This window comes from Anser anser, assembly GCF_964211835.1.
Source record: "Anser anser genome assembly, contig: HAP1_SCAFFOLD_150, whole genome shotgun sequence".
NCBI classification, from domain to species: Eukaryota; Metazoa; Chordata; class Aves; order Anseriformes; family Anatidae; genus Anser; species Anser anser.
In genome coordinates, this window is record NW_028153968.1 from 7,846 (window position 1) to 30,996 (window position 23,151).

Here is a 23,151-nt window from a genome sequence, read left to right on the forward strand (position 1 = left end):
TGCGCAGCTCCGCTCCCCGCCTCACCCCACCGCGCCCCTCCCTCCCCGCGCATGCGCCGCGGCGGCGGGGCGGGGCGGTGGCTGCGCGGCTCCCGCCTTGCGCATGCGCAGAGCGTCCCGGGCGCTCTTCCCCCCCCACTTAGGGCGGACGCTCTCACCGCGGGGGGGTCCGCGGGGGGGGGGGGGGGGAGGCGGTGGCGCTCCCGGCGCATGCGCAGTGCGGGCCGCGGGGTTGCAGCAGCCGGAGCGGCGGCGGCGGCAGCAGGCGGCGGTTGGGCTCGCGGACGGGGGGGGTGAGTCCGGCGGGGAGGGGGGGAAAAACCGGGGGGGGTAAAATTTGGGGGGATCGGGAACCGACCCCCCCCCCCCAGCAGGGTGCCGAATGGGCTCGCCCGGCGGGGAGGGGAGGGGGAGCGAGGAAGGAGCGCGCGGGGCCCGCGTGGCGCCTCCCCCCCATAAGGCGCGGGCTCCCCCCGGGCCCCCTCAGACCGGCGGCGGCGGCCGCCCCGCGAGGGTCGGTCCTGCTGCTCCGCTCCGCTGCTGCTCCGGCAGCTTCTGGGTTTGTACCATAAGCTCAAAACGAAAAAGATTAAAGGAATTCTGGGAAAAGATGTACCTATCCCGCGGACATCCCCACGGGGGCGTTTGCTAGCACATTGGAAGGAGGGAGGTTTTGGTCAAGAACTGCGGAAAGGAAAGCTGATTGATTATCGTAATATTTGGTGGCCCCAGTATAAACTAGAGGACCGAGAAACTTGGCCTGAGAATGGAACATTGCAATATAATACGATTTTACAATTGATGCTATTTTGCAAGCGGGAAGGAAAATATGATGAACTGCCGTACGTGGAATTATTCTTTTATTTGCGCCGAAAGCCTGAATGGCGGCGTGCTTGTGGAATAACGGTGCTTGAGGTTTCAACTGAGGAACGTTGTTGTGCGTGTACTAGGGAGGGACGCCGTATACAGCATCAGGCAATAGAGAATAATAAGTATTATGGGGAAATGAATAATGGAAATATTGATCTGGAAGTTGCGCCGTCGGCTCCGCCGGCAGAGCCGGGACAGGGAGGGAAAAGAGAAAAGGAAGATAGCAGTAGTGATGGAGAATCCCCGACTTTAGCCTCCCCGCGTCACATAGGACCCGGCAACAGCGAAGGGCAGCAGAAACTATAAATGAACAGAGAGGGAAAATAATCGCTCCCCTCAGGCAAGGAGTGGGGACAGAAGGACCGGTATATGTTAAGGTGCCTTTTTCAGCTGGGGACTTAATGATATGGAAACAAGCAGCCGGCACCTACAGGGAAAACCCAGATAAAGTAGCCGGGGTAATGAAAATGATAATTAAAACCCAAAATCCCGATTGGGATGATCTCCAGGCGATCCTGGATACTTTGATGGACTCGACAGAAAAAGACATGGTATTGCGGGCAGCCAGAGAGAGAGCCCGAGAAGATATACGAAATGGATTAGTGCTTGGAAATCTAGATCAAAACTTCCCCACCGAGGATCCCCAATGGGATTATAACACGGGGGATGGAATAAGGAGGCTGAAGAGATATCAAGATTGGGTACAAGTCGGGGTACAGAATGCCATGCCCCGGACCATAAATTGGTCAAAATTGTATAATGTCAGGCAAGAAAAAGCGGAATCGCCTTCCGCCTTTTTAGAGAGATTGAAAGAAACCGCTAAGAAATATACAGATTTAGACGTAGAGACTGAGCAAGCTAAAGCTCAATTGGCGCTCATTTTCCTGGGACAAGCCCGAGAGGATATTAGGAAGAAATTGCAAAAGTTGGAAGGTGCAGATTTGAGAAATTTGGATAGGCGGTTGGAAATAGCCTGGAAAGCGTATAATAACAGAGAAAAGGAAACGACAAAAAGGCAACAACAGAACTTATTAGCAGTAATTCAAGGGAGAGAACATGCAGGATTAAGGGGCGGGGGAAGAGGTAGAGGAACAGGGAGAGGCTACCCGAGCTCAGGGGGAAACCGGCTGGGTCTTAACCAATGTGCCCATTGTAAGGGGGAGGGTCATTGGAAAAACGAGTGCCCTCTCCGTGGACAGCTGATCGTTGGGGGGGGAAATTCGTTCCGAAACCGAGAAGCAGCCAAGGCGATGCTTCTGGGGGAATATAGTAGCTGACTAGGAGATCCGGTAGCAGAAACTAAAGAGCCCTTGGTAAAAATTCAAATAGGAAGTAAGGAAGTAAAATTTTTAATTGATACAGGGGCCACATATTCAGTACTCAATAGATTAAGTGGTAAGATAGGGGAAAGGAAAACTACTATTGTAGGTGCCACCGGGAAGGAGGAAATACGGCCGTTCTTACAACCCCTTGATTTACGGTTTGGAGGTAAAGAAATTACGCATGAATTTTTATATGCTATGCTCTTATTGATTTATATGAATTTTTATAAGCTATTAAATCACAGGGCCACAACTAATGAACCTGCCCCTATTTCTCTTTGGTATGACTGCGATCCAATTCATGTATTTTCATCCTTTTATATAAATATCAGTGCTTCTTTCCCCCTAGGTCTTGCTGTGATGGGAAGAAATAGAATTGTCACTTTGAAGAACCAGACGTAGGCTATGCTATTTACCTCCTCCTCCCTGCACACCTGCCCTGCTGTAGATTTCTAGAAGCACAAGAGTAAAAAAAAAAAAAAAAAAAAAAAAAACAAAACAAAGAAAAAAAACATTCAAACCTAAAAAAGCATCTGATTTAAAATAAAATTAATAAGAATCATTTAGGGAATACGAAGTCTTTGATGTACCAGTCCATACTAGAGTAAAGGTATCACTGCTCTCTTGCCAAAAATAATGTAGAGTTGGCTGTCCAGCAGTGATGTAAAGATCCAGTATGAAAACAGTAATTCCCCTTGTCCTTTTTGGCATCAGCCAGAGTAGAAATGGACTGGCTGCAGGAATTGCTAAATTGCTGAGTAACCGATGATGAATAAGTGGCTTTCCCCTTTATTTCAATGGGGGATTAAAATGATTGACGTTGGTGCTGGCAGGTTTCTAGGGGACTCTTGTAGTAATGCCCTCCGTCTTGCATTTCCTTCCCTGCAGGTTGCAATCAAACAGATGAATTTGCAGCAGCAGCCCAAGAAAGAAGTGATTATCAATGAAATCCTGGTAATGAGGGAAAACAAAAACCCCAACATCGTCAGCTACTTGGACAGGTACGTCGTGATTTGAAGGGTTCACCGAGGGGCTCTGGAAAACCCACAAAGGGTTCACCGAGGCCTCCTTCCACGTCCTTATTGTGAACTACTGAAGCAAACACTCTTCTGCCCAGCAGCCACCAGTGGCTGAACAAAGTGCTGCACGACAAAGCACTTGCTGTCTGTGCAAAGGCTCTCTCCGCCTGCACGCATCAGGGTTATTTTCTTCAGACAATCAGTTTCAATGAATTTAATTGTTATCACTCCCAAGGCAATCTTCTCATCCCCATTAGAGCTAAAAGGTTAAGCTGCGGGGTCTTGTTGTAGGACAGTTCAGGCTCAGGGGAGAAGAAAAATACTTTCTTGTTCAGTCTTTCAAACACAGAAGATGATATTTGCCTCTCTGCAGTTAAACACATTCATTCCAAGGGGTTTTGGGGAGGTAACTCGTGACTGTATAATGTAAAGGGGTTCAGATGTGCTGGGGCCTCTGCATTCATACACTAAGAAGACGACTCAAAATTGTACGTTGGTAGTGAAGTCCAAAGAGTGACCTCAAGCCTTCATCCCTGAGGGACTGGGGTATCATGGAAGCTCTGAAAGCCTGCATTTTTTTTTGCCAGAAAGTGAATGTAGAAACCTGGCTTGTGCTGTCAAGCCCCCATTGCAGTGAATCCCAGGGTATGTGTAGGAGCAGTTTGGAGGAGCCAGACCTGCTGGTGGTGGTTGTCCTTTGGCCTGAAGAAGTCTTGCTGTAGGTGGAACTGTGTGAGACACTGCTAAACGCAGCTGCTCTCCATGGAAGAGCAGATCAGACAGGTCCTGAGGCAGCTTTTGAGGAGCCAGAGCACACAGAGGACAGATCTTGTCCACATCACATCATCTCACCGGTCCATCAAGACGTGTTCTCCTCCACTGACCAGTGGAGCAACTGCGAGAGTTCCTCCTTCACCATCCGGGGATGAAAATTGGTGATTATACTTCTTGTAAGCTGGTAATGAGCTGTTACCTCTATCCATAAAAACGAGCTTTTCCTCCAATGGCATCCCCAAATATGCTGCATCTTTTGTAAGAAAGTTACACAGGAGTAGCAGGGGAGAGTCTAGTTGAGCACGGCCTCTGAAGTAGGTGTTTGGATGCACCTTAGGCAAGGACCAAGTCTTCGTAACATTGCTTGCCGAAAAGGGGAGGTTTTGAAAGTGTCTTTTCCCTTCATTTTTCTAAAATGGCTTATTTAAATGTGCCTGGTTTAAGATCTTCAGCAGTAATTCAGTTCTCTGTGAACTGCTCCCGCGGTTACTCATCATGTCCTAGGTGTAGGATTCAATTAAAGGAGGCTGACATGTCAAGTAGCCCTTAAAGGCTGATCTGTATTCTCTGCTGAGCTTATCTTGCCTCAAATCAGCATCATCCTGGAAGGAGAGGGTATTTGTAGCTGGGTCAGAAACACCTTACATTCCTTTATAGTTGGGTTTCAGGAGAACAGCTCCCCTTCCCAGCACATTATTGCCCTAAATCTCTTTGTCCTGCTTTCACACAGTCCCACTGTGTTACAGTCTGCAAGGACCTGGATTATAAATTATCATCTCAGTGGAGCACTGATGACTGCTAACAGATGTTTTTTCTCTAAACCCTCACAGGTTTGCACAGCAGCAAGGCATCTGGGCTGGTGAAACTCATCACAAGGCACCTGGGCTGGTGAAACTTGTCACCAGGTTCATCAGTTGTCTGTGACAACCTGAAGCTAGTCTCCAGAAGAGCCACGGACTGGTTTTCCTCATCCTTTACTTGGTGTTCAGGGCATCTCAGGTTGTCCCCTGCCCTGGCTGGGGTTTTTGCTGTCCTTAAGGGACCCTGATCCCCAAGGGCTCCAACCTGCCAGCAGGGAAAGGAACACACCAGCCATAGGGCCACAGCTGGGGATTAAAAATTAACCTAATACAAACCAGAGGTTTTGAATCTCCAAGGCAGTTTTCCATGTTCTGAGACGTGCATTTCTTGCATTTCTTGCAATTACTGTCACTGTGTGCCTTCCTTTGCTCTCTGCTCTGTTTGTTTGTTTGTTTGTTTTGTGTTTTTGTTTTTTTTTGAGACTTTTATTCCCTGAGCTGTCCCCCATGGATGATGTGCCTTTAGTGACAACAAATACATAGAAAAAAAGTAAGGTTGCTGCTCTATTTTTCATGTCATGGCTGCTGGCCCAGGCCATATTCTATCTCTCAGAGTGCAGTCACAAAGTGTGTACCCCAAAATGCTCAACTATCTGTCACCCATGAGGAGGTTTTGACCCTACAAGGCAGTTTTGGTGAGTGCTTGGCCATTTCAGGAATGTATTTACTGTAGCAATAACCGCTTCTCTCCACCCACCTGTCCTGCGTTGCCATTGTGCAGAAAGGCCTAGAGTAAAGTGACTTCCCTATACAAAAATAATTCTAGAAATGCCTCATTTTGTCATTTTGTACCAGGATGCAAATAATCTCTTCTTGCTTTCCCAGGTCCTAGCGATGTGTTTGCTTGCAGAAGGTCAGCAGCTGTACCTGCACTGGAGTCACAAGGTGGGGAGAGGGTTTTCTGGTAACCCTAACCATGCTTTAAACCATCAGCCTGTGGTGTTTCCCTGCGTGCAAAACAGCTTAGATCATAGGAGAGAGGGAGGAGGTTAATCTTAGGAGGCTTTAAATATCCATAGTAATGATATCTCCAAGTGAGCTAATCACCCCAAGCTCCCTGCGCGGTCAGATGAGGGAAATGAACCCTCTGAGGATGCAAATCATCCAGCTGGTCATAGACACTTAAATTGAGATGAGATGAATCACACCCAAAGTACCTTTTTTCCCCACTGGCTCTAAAAGGAGCCCGTGGTGACTCACTGAGGTGAGGATGTCTGCATTTAACATGTCTACATGTGGTTGCATGTAGACAAAGGCAAAGTTTCCATGAGGAGCACAGCGTAAGTCCCTGTAGCAGGACCCAACAGCTTTAAAAACAGTGGCCGCTTCCTCTGCAGAACAGAAACCTGGCTTTTCCAAGGCATTCTGGTGCCCCGTGTCTTTTCGTCTTGGGGTGGTTTTGGAAAAGCCACGTGGAGTTTGGAAGGCATAGAAACAACTCCTCAGAGAGCTGTTGCTGCAAAATGATGCTTTAGAAACCACCTTTCTTAAGAACTTCTTGAAAGCCAGGTGAGGCTTTTAAAAAAAGAGCCATGAAGCTTAGGGGAAAGCGTAATAAGATTGCAAATCTTGCAGTGGAGTGGAATAGTTGAATGTCAAAATACTCGATCCTCTGTTTCTTCATTTACACAGTGGAAACGATCAATTTTACTATCAAAAATGGGCTTCCAGAAGATCCAGAAAGCTGTAGAGCAATTTGTGGAAAACACCAACGCTGCATCCCTATGTGGAAGAGATTAGGGACTGATTATTAGGATGCTGATCTGTAGGATCTCCCTGAAGACTGGTTAGGGCCTTGGTCCAATTTCTACTCGTGTTTAGTTCTCAGCAGACAAATAAGGTTCCAAGAAGAGCCTGCCATCATAACTGCTTGGTACCAACCTGGGCAAGAAGCCACAGCACAGAATGAGCTACCCCTTCGCTTTTTTTTAGTTAAAGATTAAATTCTTATTTCTGAACTACAGAAACGTTTGCAGTTGCTGAAGCCTCTTCCAAAGCAACTCAGCATAAGGAAGCTGTGCTGATGTCTCTTTTGGGTTTAACTTGGTGTTTCTGAGTTCAGCCAACTACAGAATTTAACGATAGTTGTTCATCTAGGCTCCATCTGCATCAACAGACAGAGAGAGGCATCCCTTATCATAAAGCAAGTGGAAATGGATCACCTCTGTAAATTCCTCTCTTTCTCCCGTGACTAGAGAGGGAGCCTTGAGGGCTGACTCAGGTTAGGTACTTAACTTGTAAAATCAGTTTTGCCATGCAGAAAATCCAATTTATAGCACTGTGGGTCTGGTTTTAGTCCCATTAGATCTCTTTGTCTATGAAGTGGCACAGCCAAGCTTGTGCATCCCGAATGTATTGAGTCCAAGCTGATTAAAGAAGCCTGTTAGGCAACTAGATTGCACACCCTATGCAGAAATGCCAAAGCTTATTAATGTCCTTTGTATCTCCCCAGATTGGGACTTTTCTTGTCCTGGGCTTCTCTATCACAGCCCTCTTCATATTACCTGTACTCTGGGGAGATCAGTGGAAAACAGTCCGCCTCTCGTTCCAGGTAAGAGGCTTGTTTGAAAGGAGGTTCTTTGAAAAAAACAACTGGTTTCTTGAAGTATTGTGTGGCAATCAGTGGAAAATATTCCATACGTGAAATGGTTTTCACATGGGTTTTCCTGGCAGTCTGTGCAGTTTTGTATAAACTTTTATTAAGACTTAACATTTCCCGTAGGGAGGAAGGAAGCCAAGACCTGAGGTTTGGTATCAAGCTATCTGTTTGATGTAACATGTCTCCTTTGGGGAAGTTGTATCTTTTTTTTCCCTTTTTTTTTTGGCAAACTTGTTGTAAGTGCACTGTTGATTAGCAGGTGCTGAGGGCAAGTAAATCAGATCCCTTTGGCTGGTGGGGTTACTGGAGTGAGAATTCAATCCCTACTCAGCTCATGCCAGCTCAGCAGCTTTTAGCATTAGTCCAATTTCAGTCTCCTACAACCCAGAAGAGCTTCATCCCCTGAGGATGGGAATCAGGGCTAATGCACTGGCAAAGGTTAAGAGAAAGTGTCAGCTTCTCCTCCCTTTTGCAGACTCTAGGGGAGGAGGATGGGGAGAAGGAGACACAAAATCTTTTGGGTTTCCCACAGGTGTGGTTTATTTGGGGTGTTCATGCCCTTTGTGATGCTTCAGCTGGCCTCCTGCTGCTGTTCCCAAAGGACACCAGTCTTTAACAAATCCTGTGTCCTCTCCACTAGCCCTGCATAACTATCTCAAATATCCTGGACGTCTCAGGTGGCACCTTTGTTTATGCAACTGCATCCTGCTTCTGGTCAAAAGCAGTTGGGATCAGGTGTCCAGGGCAGACAGTCTCACACACAATGACATCTCTCAATGACTTCTGCTTTTCTTCAACCCTTACATCTTAAGAGAGTTGGCCAAGCGATAGGAAAGGCTGAGGAAATTCGAGTTTGTTGACATTAGATTGATGATTTAGTTGCAGTGGAGATGACTGTTACATGGATAAGATTGGATTGGAGTAGATTGGATTAAAACTGGTGCTCTCTGCAAGGTGTTCACAGGTTATGATGTAGTAGTAAATGTGATTGTTTGCCAAGCCATCCTGGACAAGGACAGACTCGTCCCTTTTGGCTGTTTGAGAGGAAAGGAGAGCTTTATACTGAAGTGAGGAGCACTCCTCAGAGCAGGGAACCAGCCTGGCACATCTCTCTCCCCTGACTCAAGATGAGTTTTGTGGATCCAGCCTGGGTGTGGGAGATAATGAACTGCTGGTGTCCACAGCAGGAGCCCATCTATGAGGGAGGCTGCAGCTGTGTTGGGGCTTGTTTCTGTCTGTATCCACACTTCATCCTTTGAATAAAATCCCTTTTTCTCCTTTCTGATTCAAAATAAAGTTAATAAGAATCATTTAAGGAATAAGAAGTCTTTGATGTACCAGTCCATACTAGAGTAAAGGTATCACTTCTTTCTTGCAAAAAAAATGTAGAGTTGGCTGTCCAGCAGTGATGTAAAGATCCAGTATGAAAACAGTAATTCCCCTTGTCCTTTTTGGCATCAGCCAGAGTAGAAATGGACTGGCTGCAGGAATTGCTAAATTGCTGAGTAACCGATGATGAATAAGTGGCTTTCCCCTTTATTTCAATGGGGGATTAAAATGATTGACGTTGGTGCTGGCAGGTTTCTAGGGGACTCTTGTAGTAATGCTCTACTTCTTGCATTTCCTTCCCTGCAGGTTGCAACCAAACAGATGAATTTGCAGCAGCAGCCCAAGAAAGAAGTGATTATCAATGAAATCCTGGTAATGAGGGAAAACAAAAACCCCAACATCGTCAACTACTTGGACAGGTACGTCGTGATTTGAAGGGTTCACCGAGGGGCTCTGGAAAACACTTCCTTGCCACTGTCTTAAGTGATCCATCTCAGCTCAATGTAGATCTAGGACGATCTTGCATTGCTTAATGGATGTGGCAAGGTTGGGGTGTGGGTCGCTTAGTGGTCTCCATCTATATCCTAGGAGAAACAAGTGTCTGAATTGGTATTAATGGAGTATTTAGGCTCTCTTTAGAGATGCTGACAGCAATGGCATTAGCAGCATGCTGTCAGGACTCCATTTTCCAAGGCGCTCTGCCAAATTTCACCCGACAAGCCATTTCCTTCCTGATGCTACAGGAGAAATGGGAATCCCTTGAACTGTGTTATTTGTTTTCCTCTTCCTCTTCTTTCCTCCTCCCTGAGCAATACTAACGTTCTGCTTGCAGAGGAGTAACCCTTCAATGTTTAGATGGTAATCGTGTCCCTGTGGCTGTCCACTGAGGTCTTCTGTGTTGTAGCATAGCAGTGGTAAGGCTGAAGGATGCGTGACACATAACTAAGCGAGGCTGCTTTCTTGAGGGTGTGTGTAAGGGAGGAAAGGAGAGGTGGCACAGAGTGGAATAGTCCTTTGGGAGATAGAGAGAACGGGCTTATTCCTTGCTTGGAGCTGGGTTTTGTGGACCTGAACACATGCTTAGATGCGTTACATCCATGTGGGATGACTCCTTGAATCCCTGCAAGCCTGAATCATTCACCTTATGCTCAAGCTAGTTGCAGTGGAGCTGCAGCAGGGTTTCCAGCCTGCTGCCCTCGTCAGAAACAAGCAGTCTTGATTAACTACAAGTTTGGCTTTTTGTAGGGAAAACTGTGCCTAGATGGGTGAGCTTCAGACTTTAATCTTGGCAGCTCATCTTCTGAAGATGGAACGGAGGAATGTGACCCAGAATGTCTTCTGGGAATCGGAGAGAGAGAATTTGGACACTCGCTTGCTCTGCATGGATATCAAAAGCCTATCAACTGTTGCCTTAACATCTTCCTCTGATGTCCTAGCTAAAAAAAGTACTTCTCATGCTGCAGCATCCACTGTGGTGCTGAATTTATATGGTGCTGTGTTCCATGTTATAAGTACGGATGTAAAGAGCTGCCTTACCGAAAGGACAAAGCCTGCTGGTGAAATTTTGAGGAAGGGGTGCGTTTGTGCAGGGAAAGTGGTGCTGGGCACTCTTAGAAACGGCAGAAATTACCTGTGCAAAATGAGCAAAGCAGAAAAGAACATTTAAGGATTGCATGTGGGCTGAAAGTGTGTATTTCTCCAGGCTGATCAGAGGCTTTGTTTTGGGAAAACTGTTTGAGATGCATGTTCTTCCTTTAGAGAGAACATCCCCGTGTACATGCACATGCCTTGTCTAGCCAATACATCCCAGCTGTAGGGTAGCTGCACGTCCTGCTGTCTTGTTTAAACTTCCAGCAACAAGAGCCGCTTCTTTTGTCCTCGACTTTCTCTCACTAAGCTTTTTCAGGGGGATTAGCTTTTGTTCGAGTGCAGCAAATGGACAGAACAGCAACGAGGGTGAACGCTGGGGGTTCTTGTGCCTATTGTGGGGCTTTGCAAGCGCAGGATCTTGCTGCTGGGCAGCTGCATCCCTCCTGCCTGCCCTAATGTGCCTGCTGGTTTCCTGAGTGCTGAGTGAAGCTGGTGTTTGAGCGCTGCTTGCTGGCTTCCACCTACTGCTGTCACAGAAGGAAGGATGTGCTGGCCGCTGTGGGACCTGTTTCCTTTTTTGTGGTTCTTTTTTGACAGTGCAGACAGGTACTCCCCCCCTTCTGAGTACCTACTGGAAGCTGCAAGATGCTCACCAGTATAAACCAGCCCTCCCATCCCTCTGCCTCAGCTCCTGGCCTTATGCAAGGGTTTCCAGTGTCTCTTACCTGCCTTTACCTCTCTTACCTACTTCCTAGTAGTTACGAGGTCTTACTAGATGTTAAGAGGTCTGGCTGGCTCACAGGCCCCCAAACACCACCGTGCAAATGGGGCATTTAGGATTCAGGCAGTTCTCTGCTGCCCTGTGTGGCACAAAGGTGTGCTGGGAAGCTTAAGCCCTAAGTCGGCTGTACTTTTATTGCTGAGTGTAGAAGCATGCGTATCTGAAGACAGTGACCCTGCACAGACAAGCAGCCACTTGTGCTGAATTACCTTCTGGTCCTGCCTGTGTTTTTCTCCCGTGTGAAAGAGGCCCTCAGAGACCTGTTTCTAAATGTAGGCACCTAAAGTTAGAGGATGCCCAGCGTGAGGCAGAGCACAGTTCTGCCTCGGGGTTTCTTTTGGAAGAGGAACCCTCGTTAACCTAACAAACCCCACAAATCCTCATTTTAGGTGATAGCCACTGTTACGGAACTGCGCTTCCCAGTAACCCCAACTCCCAGCTTGTATGTGTCGACTTCTTGATGAATTCTCCTGCCAGCAGGCAGAAGCTTGCAATTTGATTCTCTGCCGCCTCTCTCGACTCATCCGTCTGCTCCTTTCCAAACGGGGCAGATAAGCTGTGAAGGTGGGGTTTATGGTTTTCAAGCTGATGGTTCCTTCCTTCGGGAATGTGTCATCCTGATGCATCTGTTGTGAAAGGTTGTGTTGATTTTTTTCTGGATGGGCCCAAGAAGGCAGAAGTGGTTGGTGATGATTTTTTTTTACATGAGTTAATGCTGGTGCCTTCAACCCAGGTCTTCTGCTTCTAGGCATGAGCACACGTGCTCCCAGCAGAGAACAATATCCCAAATGGATGTGAAAAGTCACCCTCATCTCAGCTTTTTCCTATTTATCTTCCTACAGGCTTCCTACAGATGAGATTTTTCAAATGCACGATGCTTAAAAAATGGTGTTCTTGAAAAAGACCTGAAAAGTTGTACGTGGGCAACCACCCAGGACTGTCCGTGTGCCTGGGCAAGGGTAGGCCGTTGCTTCGGGTAGGAGGATGCCAGTGGTGTCAGAACAGCCCACAGCCACCTTTTTCAGTGCAAGAGCCCTTGAAAAATCGTGCTGTGCACCAGCTGTTTAGGGATGCATGCTTGGACCCCGTCCTTTCCTGGTATCTCTTTCCTCTCTCTCCCAGTGTTGGAAGGAATCGTGAGCTTGTCTCTTTCTTAGCCTGGGCCCTTCCCATGGCAGAAGAAATCAGCCTTGCTTTTGTGGGCAGGAAACTTTGAACCTGCTCTTCCATCACCTCAGCCCTGTTTTCTCCTCAGCTTTCTGCACTCACCCTTTGTCTGCTCTTTCAGGTTGTGGTCAGATCCTCCAACACGCAGAAGTTGCCATGAGTACCTGGTGCCCCAGTACATTTCAATATTCTGTTCAAGCCTCATGTTTCCCTGCACTTCTAAGATAGCTTTAAAACCCAGTGCGTTCTGACTCAGGAAACGGTGACATGCTCATATTTGCTTGTTCTAAAAGCTGTTTTTGGCACTTCAGCTACCTTGTAGGAGAAGAGCTCTGGGTCGTCACGGAGTACTTGGCAGGAGGCTCCCTAACAGATGTTGTGACAGAGACCTGCATGGACGAAGGACAAATCGCAGCTGTGTGCCGAGAGGTAAAGCTGCACCCACAGCCTGGGCGAGCTGTGAGGAGGAAGGGGACAGGGCTTTCTCTGATGTATTCTGCTGGAGGAGCTGTCTACAGCTTCTCTACTGCTGCAGTCATCTTCTCAGAGGATGGATTTCACTGGGGAGGTGGTGGCATGCTCCTGTTAGCTTTCACCCTAGAGTGAGGACTGCAAAATGGGGCTGGAATCCTTGCGGTTACGCCTGTTTTCTTCAGGGCTAACCTGTCCTCCTGCTGGTCCCAGTGGGGATGTCTCTGTAGCCCTGCACATACTGGATATAGAAAAGGCTCTAAAAAGCTAAGCCCGTGCTACTCAAAATGCACATTGTTAGAGTCCATAGCTGGCTAAATGTACTTAATGCACAGTAAGAACCTCTTCCTTTCTTTTTTCAGTGTCTCCAGGCTCTGGAATTCCTCCACTCGAACCAAGTTATTCACAGAGACATCAAGAGTGACAACATCCTGCTGGGCATGGACGGCTCCGTCAAACTAAGTATGAGGGGAAGAGCGCTGGTGGTGACTTTAGTTATCAACCCAGGCTTCTTCCCTGCTACGGGACAGGCCTGGTGGGGAGATGGGTGCTTGAGATGCTTGGTGCTGTGGTGGTGGAGGGTGTGTAGAAATGCTGCTGTAGGTATTTTTGTGGCATCTGTTTCAATGGAGATTGGCAAGCATAAATCCCTGTGAACTGCTAACAGACGTGCAATGAGATTTGGTGTTCATTTAGCCTTGGGCCATCTGTTTGTGTTGTGTGAAGTAACAGGATTTTAATGCACCTCCAGTCTAGAAAGCTGGGTTTTTAGGTGGAGGGTGACAAGCCTTTCTCCGTTTGTGATCCGTTGAGTCTTGAAAATACTGCAGGTACTTGGGTGATGGAGGTGGGTGGAGGGGAAGTTGCAATCTGTTCAGCTAGAAAGCATTTAATCTTACAAACCCAGTGTGTAGTAGTGTGTAAGCGATTAGAGGTGTCTAATTTCTTATATTAGGAGTGAGTTTCTATAGCTGAGTAATTGGTAACGACAGACACGGAGAAGGCTGAGGTACTCAGCAACTTCTTTGCCTCCGTCTGCGCTGGTAGATGGGCTTCCCAAGTCTTTCATTTCCCTGAACCCGTAGGTGGAGGCTGGGGGAGCAAAGTCCCACCGACTGTAAGTGCAGAGCAGGTTCGAGACCACCTGCTGAATGTAAACAGGTCCAGGTCTATGGGACCTGATGACATGAATCCCAGGGTCCTGAGGGAACTGGCTGATGGGGTTGCCAAGCCTCTCTCCATCACAGTTGAAAAGTCCTGGCAGTCGGGCGATGTCACTGGTGAGTGGAAAAATGGAAACGTCATGCCCCTACTCTTCAACAATCAAAACAAAGAACTGAACAAAGAGCGCTACTCTTCACCAATTAAAACAATTAGGAGACTTTTCTTCTCAGCAAGAGCGGTCAGGCACTGGGACGCGTTGCCCAGGGAGGTGGTGGAGTCCCTGTCCCTGGGGGTGTTCAAGGCAAGGTTGGACGTGGTGCTTGGGGACGTGGTTCCGTGGGTGACATTGTTCGTAGGGGGATGGTTGGACCAGGTGATCTTGGAGGGCTTTTCCAACCTTAATTTTTCTATGATTCTATGATTCTGTGATCTTTTGGAAAGTCAAATGCAAATAAGACAGGGCCAAGCAATTTCCACAGGAAGGCTCTCCAGCTTTCTGTCTTCTCAAAGAAAATAATAAGTACCAAATAGGGAACTTAAATTTATTCTGAACACAGTATTTGCTCTAGAAAGCAAATTGTGTTTGAGAGATGGTACATCTTCTGGGGAAATATTATCTCTGGGACTGAAAATACGACCAGATAATACTGGTGGGTGTGGGTGGAGGGGGGACAGACTGGGCATTGCTTTCTGTTTTCACAGACCCAGGAACAGGCTTGAGAGCATGTGTTACACAGTGTATTACAGCTGCAAAATGCTGCAGTGCCACGTTTCACAGCATCCATGTACAGCTCTTTACTGATCACCAGCCTTCACATCGACAAGTGAGCAGCTCTGTGATGTTGATGGCCTCAGCGAGTCAGATTTAGAAGCTTACTCCTGAACACCTTGTTAACCACAAAAGCAGGCCTCCTTTGCAGCAGCAATGTAGCAGGCAGTGCAACAGGCTAGCTTGTACCACAGCTGTGGCATCAGTACGTGTTGTTTTTGGAGAAACCTGCTGATTTCTAACTTTTTCTTCCCTCCTGCTTTGCTTTTCCAGCTGACTTTGGCTTCCGCGCCGAGATCGCTCCCGAACAGAGCAAGCGCAGCACCGTGGTGGGGACCCCGTACTGGATGGCGCCTGAAGTGGTGACACGAAAAGCCTCCGGGCCCAAAGTGGACATCTGGTCACTGGGGATAATGGCCATCGAGATGATCGAAGGAGAACCCCCCTACCTCAATGAAAACCCCCTGAGAGTAAGCGAGTGCCTTTTTTTGCCCTCAGGCCTTCGCTGAGCCTGCTGGTTAACCTAGGCTCTGGAGGAGGCAGGTGAACCTCCGCTGTGGTTTCATCACATGCAGCTACACGTCTCCTTGGATGCTGTAGTGAGAAGATTGTGGTCATTTAAGTTAGAAGCCATGGCTGGTTCTGGGTGGCAGAGGGCACAGGCTCTTCCTGTTGCAGACCTTCAGGTAGGGTCTGAGTTAATCATGTGGTGCATCCATAATTCCCCCCCTTCTGGAGAGGCTGACAGGGGCACCTTCTGGCCCCAGAGTGCCTGGCTTCTTAAATCCTTGTGAGTGGGGAAGAGAGCTGTCCTTGAATTCGAAGAATACCACGTTACTCTTTTACAAACAGGGCTTTTTCTTGCTGGTGCATTGTTCTTCTTGGCATGCTCCCAGTAAAGCTCCAGGTTTAACAAGCCTTTAGTCAGGCTTTGCCCCTGCTGGTGTCTTTCCCTTCGTATTCTTTAATGAAAGGGGAAATTCTGTCAGTTTGTAAGAATGCAGCTGTTCTTGGTGTAAGCCAGTTTTGTGGCTTTTTTTCCTAAGCTAAACAGGACGAAGGGATCTAGAACAGTTCTGTTTAACTTGTTTCCGCCTCTTTGACTGGAGGTGATTTTGGGAGAGAAGTGCAGCAGTGAAGAAATGCGAAAGGAAAATGTTGGTGTGGAGTTAAATGAGGATGGCTAAGCAACGGGGTGCTTTGCTCTCATTTAACTTAACTTGTTGCAGTTCCCAGGCTATCAGACCTCTACCTTGAGATGTGATGAGCGATGAGCTCAAAAGGCCTCTGCCAGATGTCTGTTTCCTTTTAAAAGGCATCTAGCGATTTTCTTTTAAGAATAAAATTTTGCAGTGGATGAATTCTGAATTTCCTGATTCTTAGAAAATTCTTCATTCGCAAGCAGCAGCAAAACGACTCCACTCGTTTCTGTAGGGTGTTAAGTGCTGCTTGAGAACCTACTGGCCATCTTTTGTAAGGGACCAACTGCATCTTTAGAGTATTGACTTTTGAGGCCTTGTGCAATTGGGCAAAGTATCGAGAGAACAAAGCCTCCTGATTATTCAGGGGTACCTTCCCATGAGGATATAGTTATTGCAGGAGTCGAGCACTGGCAGAGCTGTGCCAGCCAACTTCCCTATGTAAACACAGTCTGGACTGCTGGTTTTGTCCTCTTAATCCCTTGAGAGGGCTGCAGGATCCAAACCCAGATTACGAGGGTAAAGCAAGAAAGGATTGGATCCCATCCACATAAAAATAAGGCCGGCAGCTCTTCTCTTTGCTGAAACTTAAGCATTTCTTCGTCACCCTGATAAGGGTTTTTGTTTTGGTTTTGTTTTTCCCCATTGAACTGTGGGGAGGGAGAGGAAAAATGGGTGCCTCTGTGAACCGCAGCTGGAGTCTGACCTTCGTAACCTCCTGTTTCTTTGGTGCTTGCTTTGCTTTAGGCCCTGTATCTCATTGCTACTAACGGGACTCCGGAACTGCAGAATCCAGAAAAGCTTTCACCCATATTCCGAGACTTCTTAAATCGCTGTCTTGAAATGGACGTGGAAAAAAGAGGTTCTGCAAAAGAGCTGCTCCAGGTAAGTGCTGGGGAACAGGACGGAATTAAGCATTCTAGAGTGAGAATAGGCACGCGGAGAAATGTCATTTGGGGTCTTAAATACTGCGTCATCTGAAGTCACAAGCACAGCAGAGATGATTTACCATGAAGAAACGAACAAAAAAACCCAAAACGAACCAACCAAAAAACCCCAAATCCATACCGAAGCGTTTACAGAGTACTTTCCTTTTTGTGCTGTACTTGCTACTGGCAGCAGCTGTGCAGCGTGTTCTGTAACCAACCTCAAATAATTGCCGTGCCCCGAGCCTGCCAACTGCTGAGCCCCTTAATTCCCGTGGCTTCTGCACGCAGCTCACCCTAACATCTGGCTGTGGTGTTGCGGTCTGGCCATGCTTGTTCCCATTTGGATAACAGGAGGGCTTCCAGCTATCGAATGCTCTGGTTGTCTCCCTTCTGGGGGAGAGTTCCCAAAGCTTTTTGGAAGGGGCACGTCTTGCACTAACTGCAGCAGTTTGGCGTGAACACATTTTGCCAGATACAGCTCTTCCTGCAGAGGTGATGGAACCAAGCTTGTGAGAAATCCTCAGTTATTTCACTGAAAACCTGGTGTCTTTGTCTGGACTCCTGGTGAAAGTGAAGGACGAAGCTGCCAGGCTTTTTACCAACACAGATGAGGAGTGTTCATGTGTTTCCTTTTGTCAAACCTCCCACGGGGGTGGAAAATGTGCTTCAGCTCTTTGTAAAATAAATCTGTGATGATGGGGCCCTCAGACCTCACCTGTGAGACAGTTGTCTCTTTTTTGGTGTTCCTTTCTTTCCTTTAGTTTGTTTACTGGGTTCAGCTTTGGGAGTGCTGCTGCCTTTCTGAGACTCTAAAGAAGCATTAATCAGCGGCAGAAAGAATGGCAGTAGATGAAAGCTGACTTTTTCTCCTGGACTTGCCAGCTCCAGAGTATCAGAGAGCAGCAGTGCTGTGTCCCTTGGGGCAGGAGAACATTGGGACTGCAGCATTTCTGCCTGCCTTTACCTTTTGGCCTCGGATTTTTCCACCTCTGAAGTGTGTTCAGATTGGGTGGTTGATCCCTTCTGGTGCTCAGAAATCCTGGGGGACTTAATTATTTTGGGTTTTCAGAACAGCTTGTGGGCTTCAGGCCTTCACTCGTCTGATTAGCTGTCTTGTGTCAGTCTCTGTCCTCAAGCTAGACTTCCTCTGCGAGGCTGGAGTATTGCAAGCTTTCCACTTAACCCTGAACACAGGGAAAACTCCTTCCTCTGTTCCAGATGTTGTGTTTTAAACCTTGCCCCCGAAACAAACTCCACATGTCCTGCAAGAAGCACTTTGTGACACCACCTACTGCTTGTTGCATGCTGGATAATCCATATTGTTTAACAGAACAGAGCACCTGGTATAGGAGATGGCCTGACTGGTCCTGTTGTGAATTCCCTGCTGTGCTCCTCAGTCCCAGCTGTTCTGAAAATTTCTAATAGCTTTAGAAGGCCAAGGCAATGTTTTCAGCAGATGTGGTAACAGGAAAGAAAAATGGAGAGATGATTGCTTCAGGAAGCCCTGTGCAATGTTTTGGAACTGCACAGGTTGCTTTTACTTACACCTCCCTTCCACAAAGAATTTCCCTGCAGATTTTGCATGAATTTATTTCCTGGGAGAACTTGCTTGGTCTTGGGAGTGTATAAACTTTGGAGAAATTAGGATGTGTTGGGTGCAAAGCTCTTTATCAGTTCAGGTGAGGCCCAAAAGTCACGGTGAACTTTCTTGCTCATCGTGTCTTTTTTGTTTCACCTGCTTGGAGGTTGTTGGAGTTCATACAGGTCTAGGTCCTGATATTTTGTGTAAACACCAGGCTTTTGGGACGTGTTCTGAGAAATGTAACCTTTTTTTTTCCTTTTTCCTCTTCCTAGCACCAGTTCCTGAAAATTGCAAAGCCTCTTTCTAGTCTCACTCCTCTGATTATTGCTGCTAAAGAAGCAGCAAAGAACAGCCATTAAAGCGGGGGAGCCAGCACAGCCGTCGTGTCAAGCCTTTTAGATGTTCCCTACAGAAACCGAATTACCTGTCCCTGTCCCCTCCTGCTCCTCCTTCACAGGGGTGTTCTTAGAACTTTGATCTGCCTTGAAGGGTAGCAGATGTATCGTTTGCTGAATGTGGGAGGGCACGCAACAGGTACGCTGCTGATCTTGCGTAGTGAACTGTCTTTCCATCCTCCTTGATGGGCACGGTAGGGGAAGGGTATATTTTATGGCTGGGAAGATCTTCTGAGAACATCTGAACCTGACCTACCCGTAGCAAAGCCAGTTTGTTCTTGTATTTCTTACTGTGTTTATTTTTAAAGATAATGTGGAGCCTTTAGACCATGTTTATCTTAATAAATTAAATCTTCTGCTGGCTGGACTCTTCCTGCTTCTGCCAAGCTGCTCTTCCAGCACTGAGGCTGCTCTCTGCTTCGGATGACTTGAGGAGGGAAGGAAGCAGGCAGCAGCAATCGGAACAGCTAAAACAACTGGAAGGGGAACGAGGGCAGGACCATGCAGCCCTCCGGCAGCACCGCTGGATGCTTCCAGGGAGCAAAGAGAAAGCCTGTGTGTGCTTCTTGCAGCTGTTGGACAACTCGTGATCTTTTTGCCAAATTGTGTGAATCAAGGTCCTTCCCCGCACACTTTAGTTTCAACTCAAGTAATCAAACAGCTTTCAAAGAGTTCTGATATTCTAGAAAAATCACAGGAAAAATCAACTGGGATTTCTTTTAGGGTTATTTTATTAGTGCTGTCAGGCTTCGTGGAGACCTGCCCTGTGAGAGAAAGCAAACAGAACAATTGCTCTTATGAAGATAAGGTCTGCCTGCAAGATGATGTTGAAAACTCTTGCTTCTTAGACCAAGGCCAACAGAAAACAACCTGATCACGGACAGTGTTTTCTTGGAAGCATAGGGGCATTCATTTTTTTGTTGTTTTGAAATGAGCGAGTGAACTGATATCTTTATGCTACTGACTCCTTTGGTTGCTAATGATGCGTAAAACAACAGCAACCCTGGAACTACTAGAGAGATTGGGTGTAAACACTGGCGTCGTGTTGAACTGTATCCTGATTTTTAATAAAAGGACTGCCGCATTTCTTAACTCGGGACTGAGGGAGGGTTGGAGAATTCACTGTCACCAGACGATTCTGTCGGATGGGATGGGTTTTCATGTTATCGTCACTGGGTGCTTACAAGTGATGCATTAAGTGATACAAGCTTCTGTGGTCCTGTGGGATAGCGAGTGGCTCTGAAGAGGAGTAACTGCACACAGAGGGAACGGATAAAAGATCTTGCTTTCTCTGTACGTATCGCTTTGGTCATTTCCAGGGTGAGTTTAATCCAGTTCTCCTCTCCCCAAAGCACTTGTGTTGCACAGAAACTCATTCCTGCTTCTTGCTGAGACCTGCTGCTGGATCAGTCCTTTCCTCCCTGCCCTGGGCTTGTGATTGAAACATATACATATATTTGTCTTTTTTGGTGTCTTCTCCCATCCTTCAGGCTACAGGGTGGCCACTGTCTGACGTGAGGCTGTAACGTCTGAAGTCCATTGCCAAATCTTCTGCCTTCCTCCCCTTGTGTACATTCTTCATCTTCATGTAATATGGAGAGTTTCCCCTCGCAAGATGAGTTCCTTGGGCAGAGCAGCAAAGCTGCCAGCCCTGGGGGGAACCTGATCTCTTGATGAGCTCCTCTGCTCGGGGCTGGGGTGGAGATCGGGAAAGGGAAGGCCACTACCCTCGGATAATTCTCTTTGGTGAGGAGTTTGGTTTTATTTTCTGTGCAAGTCTCAAATGCCATGCGTGGGGTAGATGGGAAGGAATGATGGGCTAGATCTCACTAGGTCTAAAATCTAATGTGGCTCTGGTCTTACTGACCCATCAATTGCCTTTTTTTGACAGCACAGGATTAAACCTGATCCATGAATGTACTGAGTGTTGCTGACTTCCCTTCGCCTTCCCTTCGCGCTCCATCCTTGGCACCGCTTTGAGATGGGAGTGGTAATGCAGATGTGCCCTACCTGCGAGCAAATCCGTCAGCTTATTTTTCTGCAGGAGGAAAAATGGTAAAAAGGGTGACTTGTGTTTAAGTTACTCTCCTGGATTCTCTGTTGCCTATTGGAAAGCAATCTGCAGGAGTGACTATTTCTCCATATCCTTAAGCTCATGATGTGCTTCTGTCTCATTGACTTCAACTGTGAATTGGTCCTTACTGGTTTGGTAAGGACTGAGAGCTGTGCACTGGGAAGCTGTAAGACAGCGGCTGTAGCCCTGTCACCTTCTCCTGTTTTTATTTTACCATCCTGCGATGCGAAAGAAGTTGACTTGCTACTGTGTGCCTAGCCCCAGTTCCAAGTTAACAGACGCATCGTGTTTTCATGGTCTCAGAAATCTTAAATAAAAAGATAAATAAAAGAATGTAGTTAGTTTAGGAGAATGAGATGCATTTTTTTGTCCAGAGATAGATCCTTTTCTCTACTCTTAGGTTCATCTGGGCATCGCTCAGCTCCAGCACTGGTGGCAGCTGCTGCATAGCCTTTTACAGCACTTTCTGGTCACTACAGAGAGCTGTTAGCACAAGTGTCTGACATAATAATTCCTTTTTTTTTTCTGAGAACATCTTTTCTGCTGGGATTTGAACACAACTTCCAACTAAAGAACTGATTTGGTAGCATTTTAAAATATATTTTAATATACCTACATATTTAATATACCTATTTAATAATATACCTACATTTTAATATACCTATTTAATATATCTACAGTGACTGTAGACATGTCATCGGTTTTATTTTATTTTTTACCTGCCTATGATGCGAAAGAGTTTGACTTGCTACTTTGTACCTAGCCCCAATTCCAAGTTAACAGACACATCATGTTTTCACGTTCTCAGAAATCTTAAAAACATAAATAAAATTTAGTTAGCTTAGGAGAATGAGGTATATATTTTTTTCTGAGAGATGGATCCTTTTCTCTACTCTTAGGTTCATCTGGGCATCGCCCAGCTTCAGCACTGGTGGCAGCTTTTGGATAGCCTCTTCCAGCACTTTCTGGTCACTACAGAGAGCTGTTAGCACAAGTGTCTGACTTAAAAATTTTCCTCTGTGGCCAAGAAGAATGGTACGTATCTGAACGCCTTTCTTAATTACGAGCTTACAGATTCCCCAGCATCTTTCGTATGGGAGCTGTCAAAGGTGAAGGCTGAATCTGTTTGTCTCCCTAGCATAAAATACGGAGACTTTTCAATGGCTTATTTTGACAGTAATAGAGAACATGTGGATGTATTTTGGGGTTGTAAACACACTGGATTGAGCGTAAAGATAATGTCCTAGGGCGGATCTCATGGTTTGCTGCTAATGACAGCCCTCAGAATCAAGGCTGGGGTCTTGGAGAAGCAGGGAGCTGCCGCTGGTGGTGGCAGAACAGCGATGCCGGCGGGGGCTGGATGGAAACTTGCAGCCGAAATGGATGCCCCCAGGAAAGGGGTGGGAGGGCAACAGAGGATGGTGTTGCTCTGAGGAAGAAGATGGGTGCTGGGGTAGGTGGAAGCAAAAGGTAAAAGCTCAGTTTCCCACCTGCTGAGGGAATTTGGAGGGTGCTGGAGCAGCCTGCGCTGGATTGAGGCATCCTGTTTGGGAGCAGAAAGGAGCGGGGGGCTCCTGTGCAATGAAGGGGTGCTCAGAGTGAGGTCTGAGGCTTATGTCTTTGAGGAACAACCCATGCTAAGTGAGCTGGAGCTAATCTGACCTGCTGCCAGGTGTCTGTGTGTCTTGTCCTGCTGGGAAATTGCAAGGGCCTTTTCTGTTTTAAAATCAGCTGGAAAACGTGTTTCTCTTTCTTTGTACTGCCTTGGTGTAACTCTCCGGTAGTGCCCGGTTTGTTGGGGTCAGCTCAGCCATTTAGAAAGCAAAACTGAAACCTTAAATAAAACCTGAATGAATGACCTGCTTCTCCTCCCCTTTGTTTCAATGAGGCTTGCAGAAATGAATGGGGGGGTGCTTGAAGGAGTTGTGTTTCTCTGATCTGTTTTAATTAGATCTTACTTGATAGAGCAAAGTGACTTTACGCTGAAAGCTGATGCAGAAAGTGTGATTTCTACTGCTTATTTTAACCTGTTTGGAAGTCATTAATGCTCTGAGAAAGACCAGTCTGGAAGCAGGATGTAGAGCCCTCTTTTTGGGCCTCTTCCAGAGAGAGAGGGGCTTGTGGATTCGGTCCGCAGACCCCTTCAGGTTACGTACCCGAGAACATTGGCCAAAGCTGTCAGGTACCTACCCTGAAGCGATCTGAGGAGAGGATCCCAAACTAAATCTGTATGTGGAGGTAGCCACAAAGCTCTGGC

General features: G+C 47.0%; 1 protein-coding gene across 17 annotated transcripts; it reads left to right on the forward strand.

Annotated features, from left to right (window-relative positions):
- Positions 1-185: 185 nt before the first annotated feature.
- On the forward strand, positions 186-22,752 carry LOC310891070 (serine/threonine-protein kinase PAK 1-like). Of its 17 annotated transcripts, none has more exons than XM_083853367.1 (13): positions 186-293; positions 3,081-5,480; positions 5,671-5,730; positions 7,298-7,396; positions 9,080-9,192; positions 12,623-12,740; positions 13,145-13,244; positions 14,989-15,185; positions 15,291-15,401; positions 16,662-16,799; positions 18,698-20,113; positions 20,712-20,875; positions 21,794-22,752. In XM_083853367.1, exons 3-11 carry the CDS (start codon positions 5,680-5,682, stop codon positions 18,782-18,784), a joined length of 1,014 nt encoding a protein of 337 aa, XP_083709493.1. In that variant the 5' UTR covers positions 186-293; positions 3,081-5,480; positions 5,671-5,679; the 3' UTR covers positions 18,785-20,113; positions 20,712-20,875; positions 21,794-22,752. The 17 variants fall into 17 exon arrangements, with proteins under 17 accessions (XP_083709493.1, XP_083709494.1, XP_083709503.1 ...); XM_083853368.1 differs by having other exon boundaries at positions 3,081-4,984; XM_083853377.1 differs by having other exon boundaries at positions 3,081-4,169; positions 4,816-5,730.
- Positions 22,753-23,151: the final 399 nt, after the last annotated feature.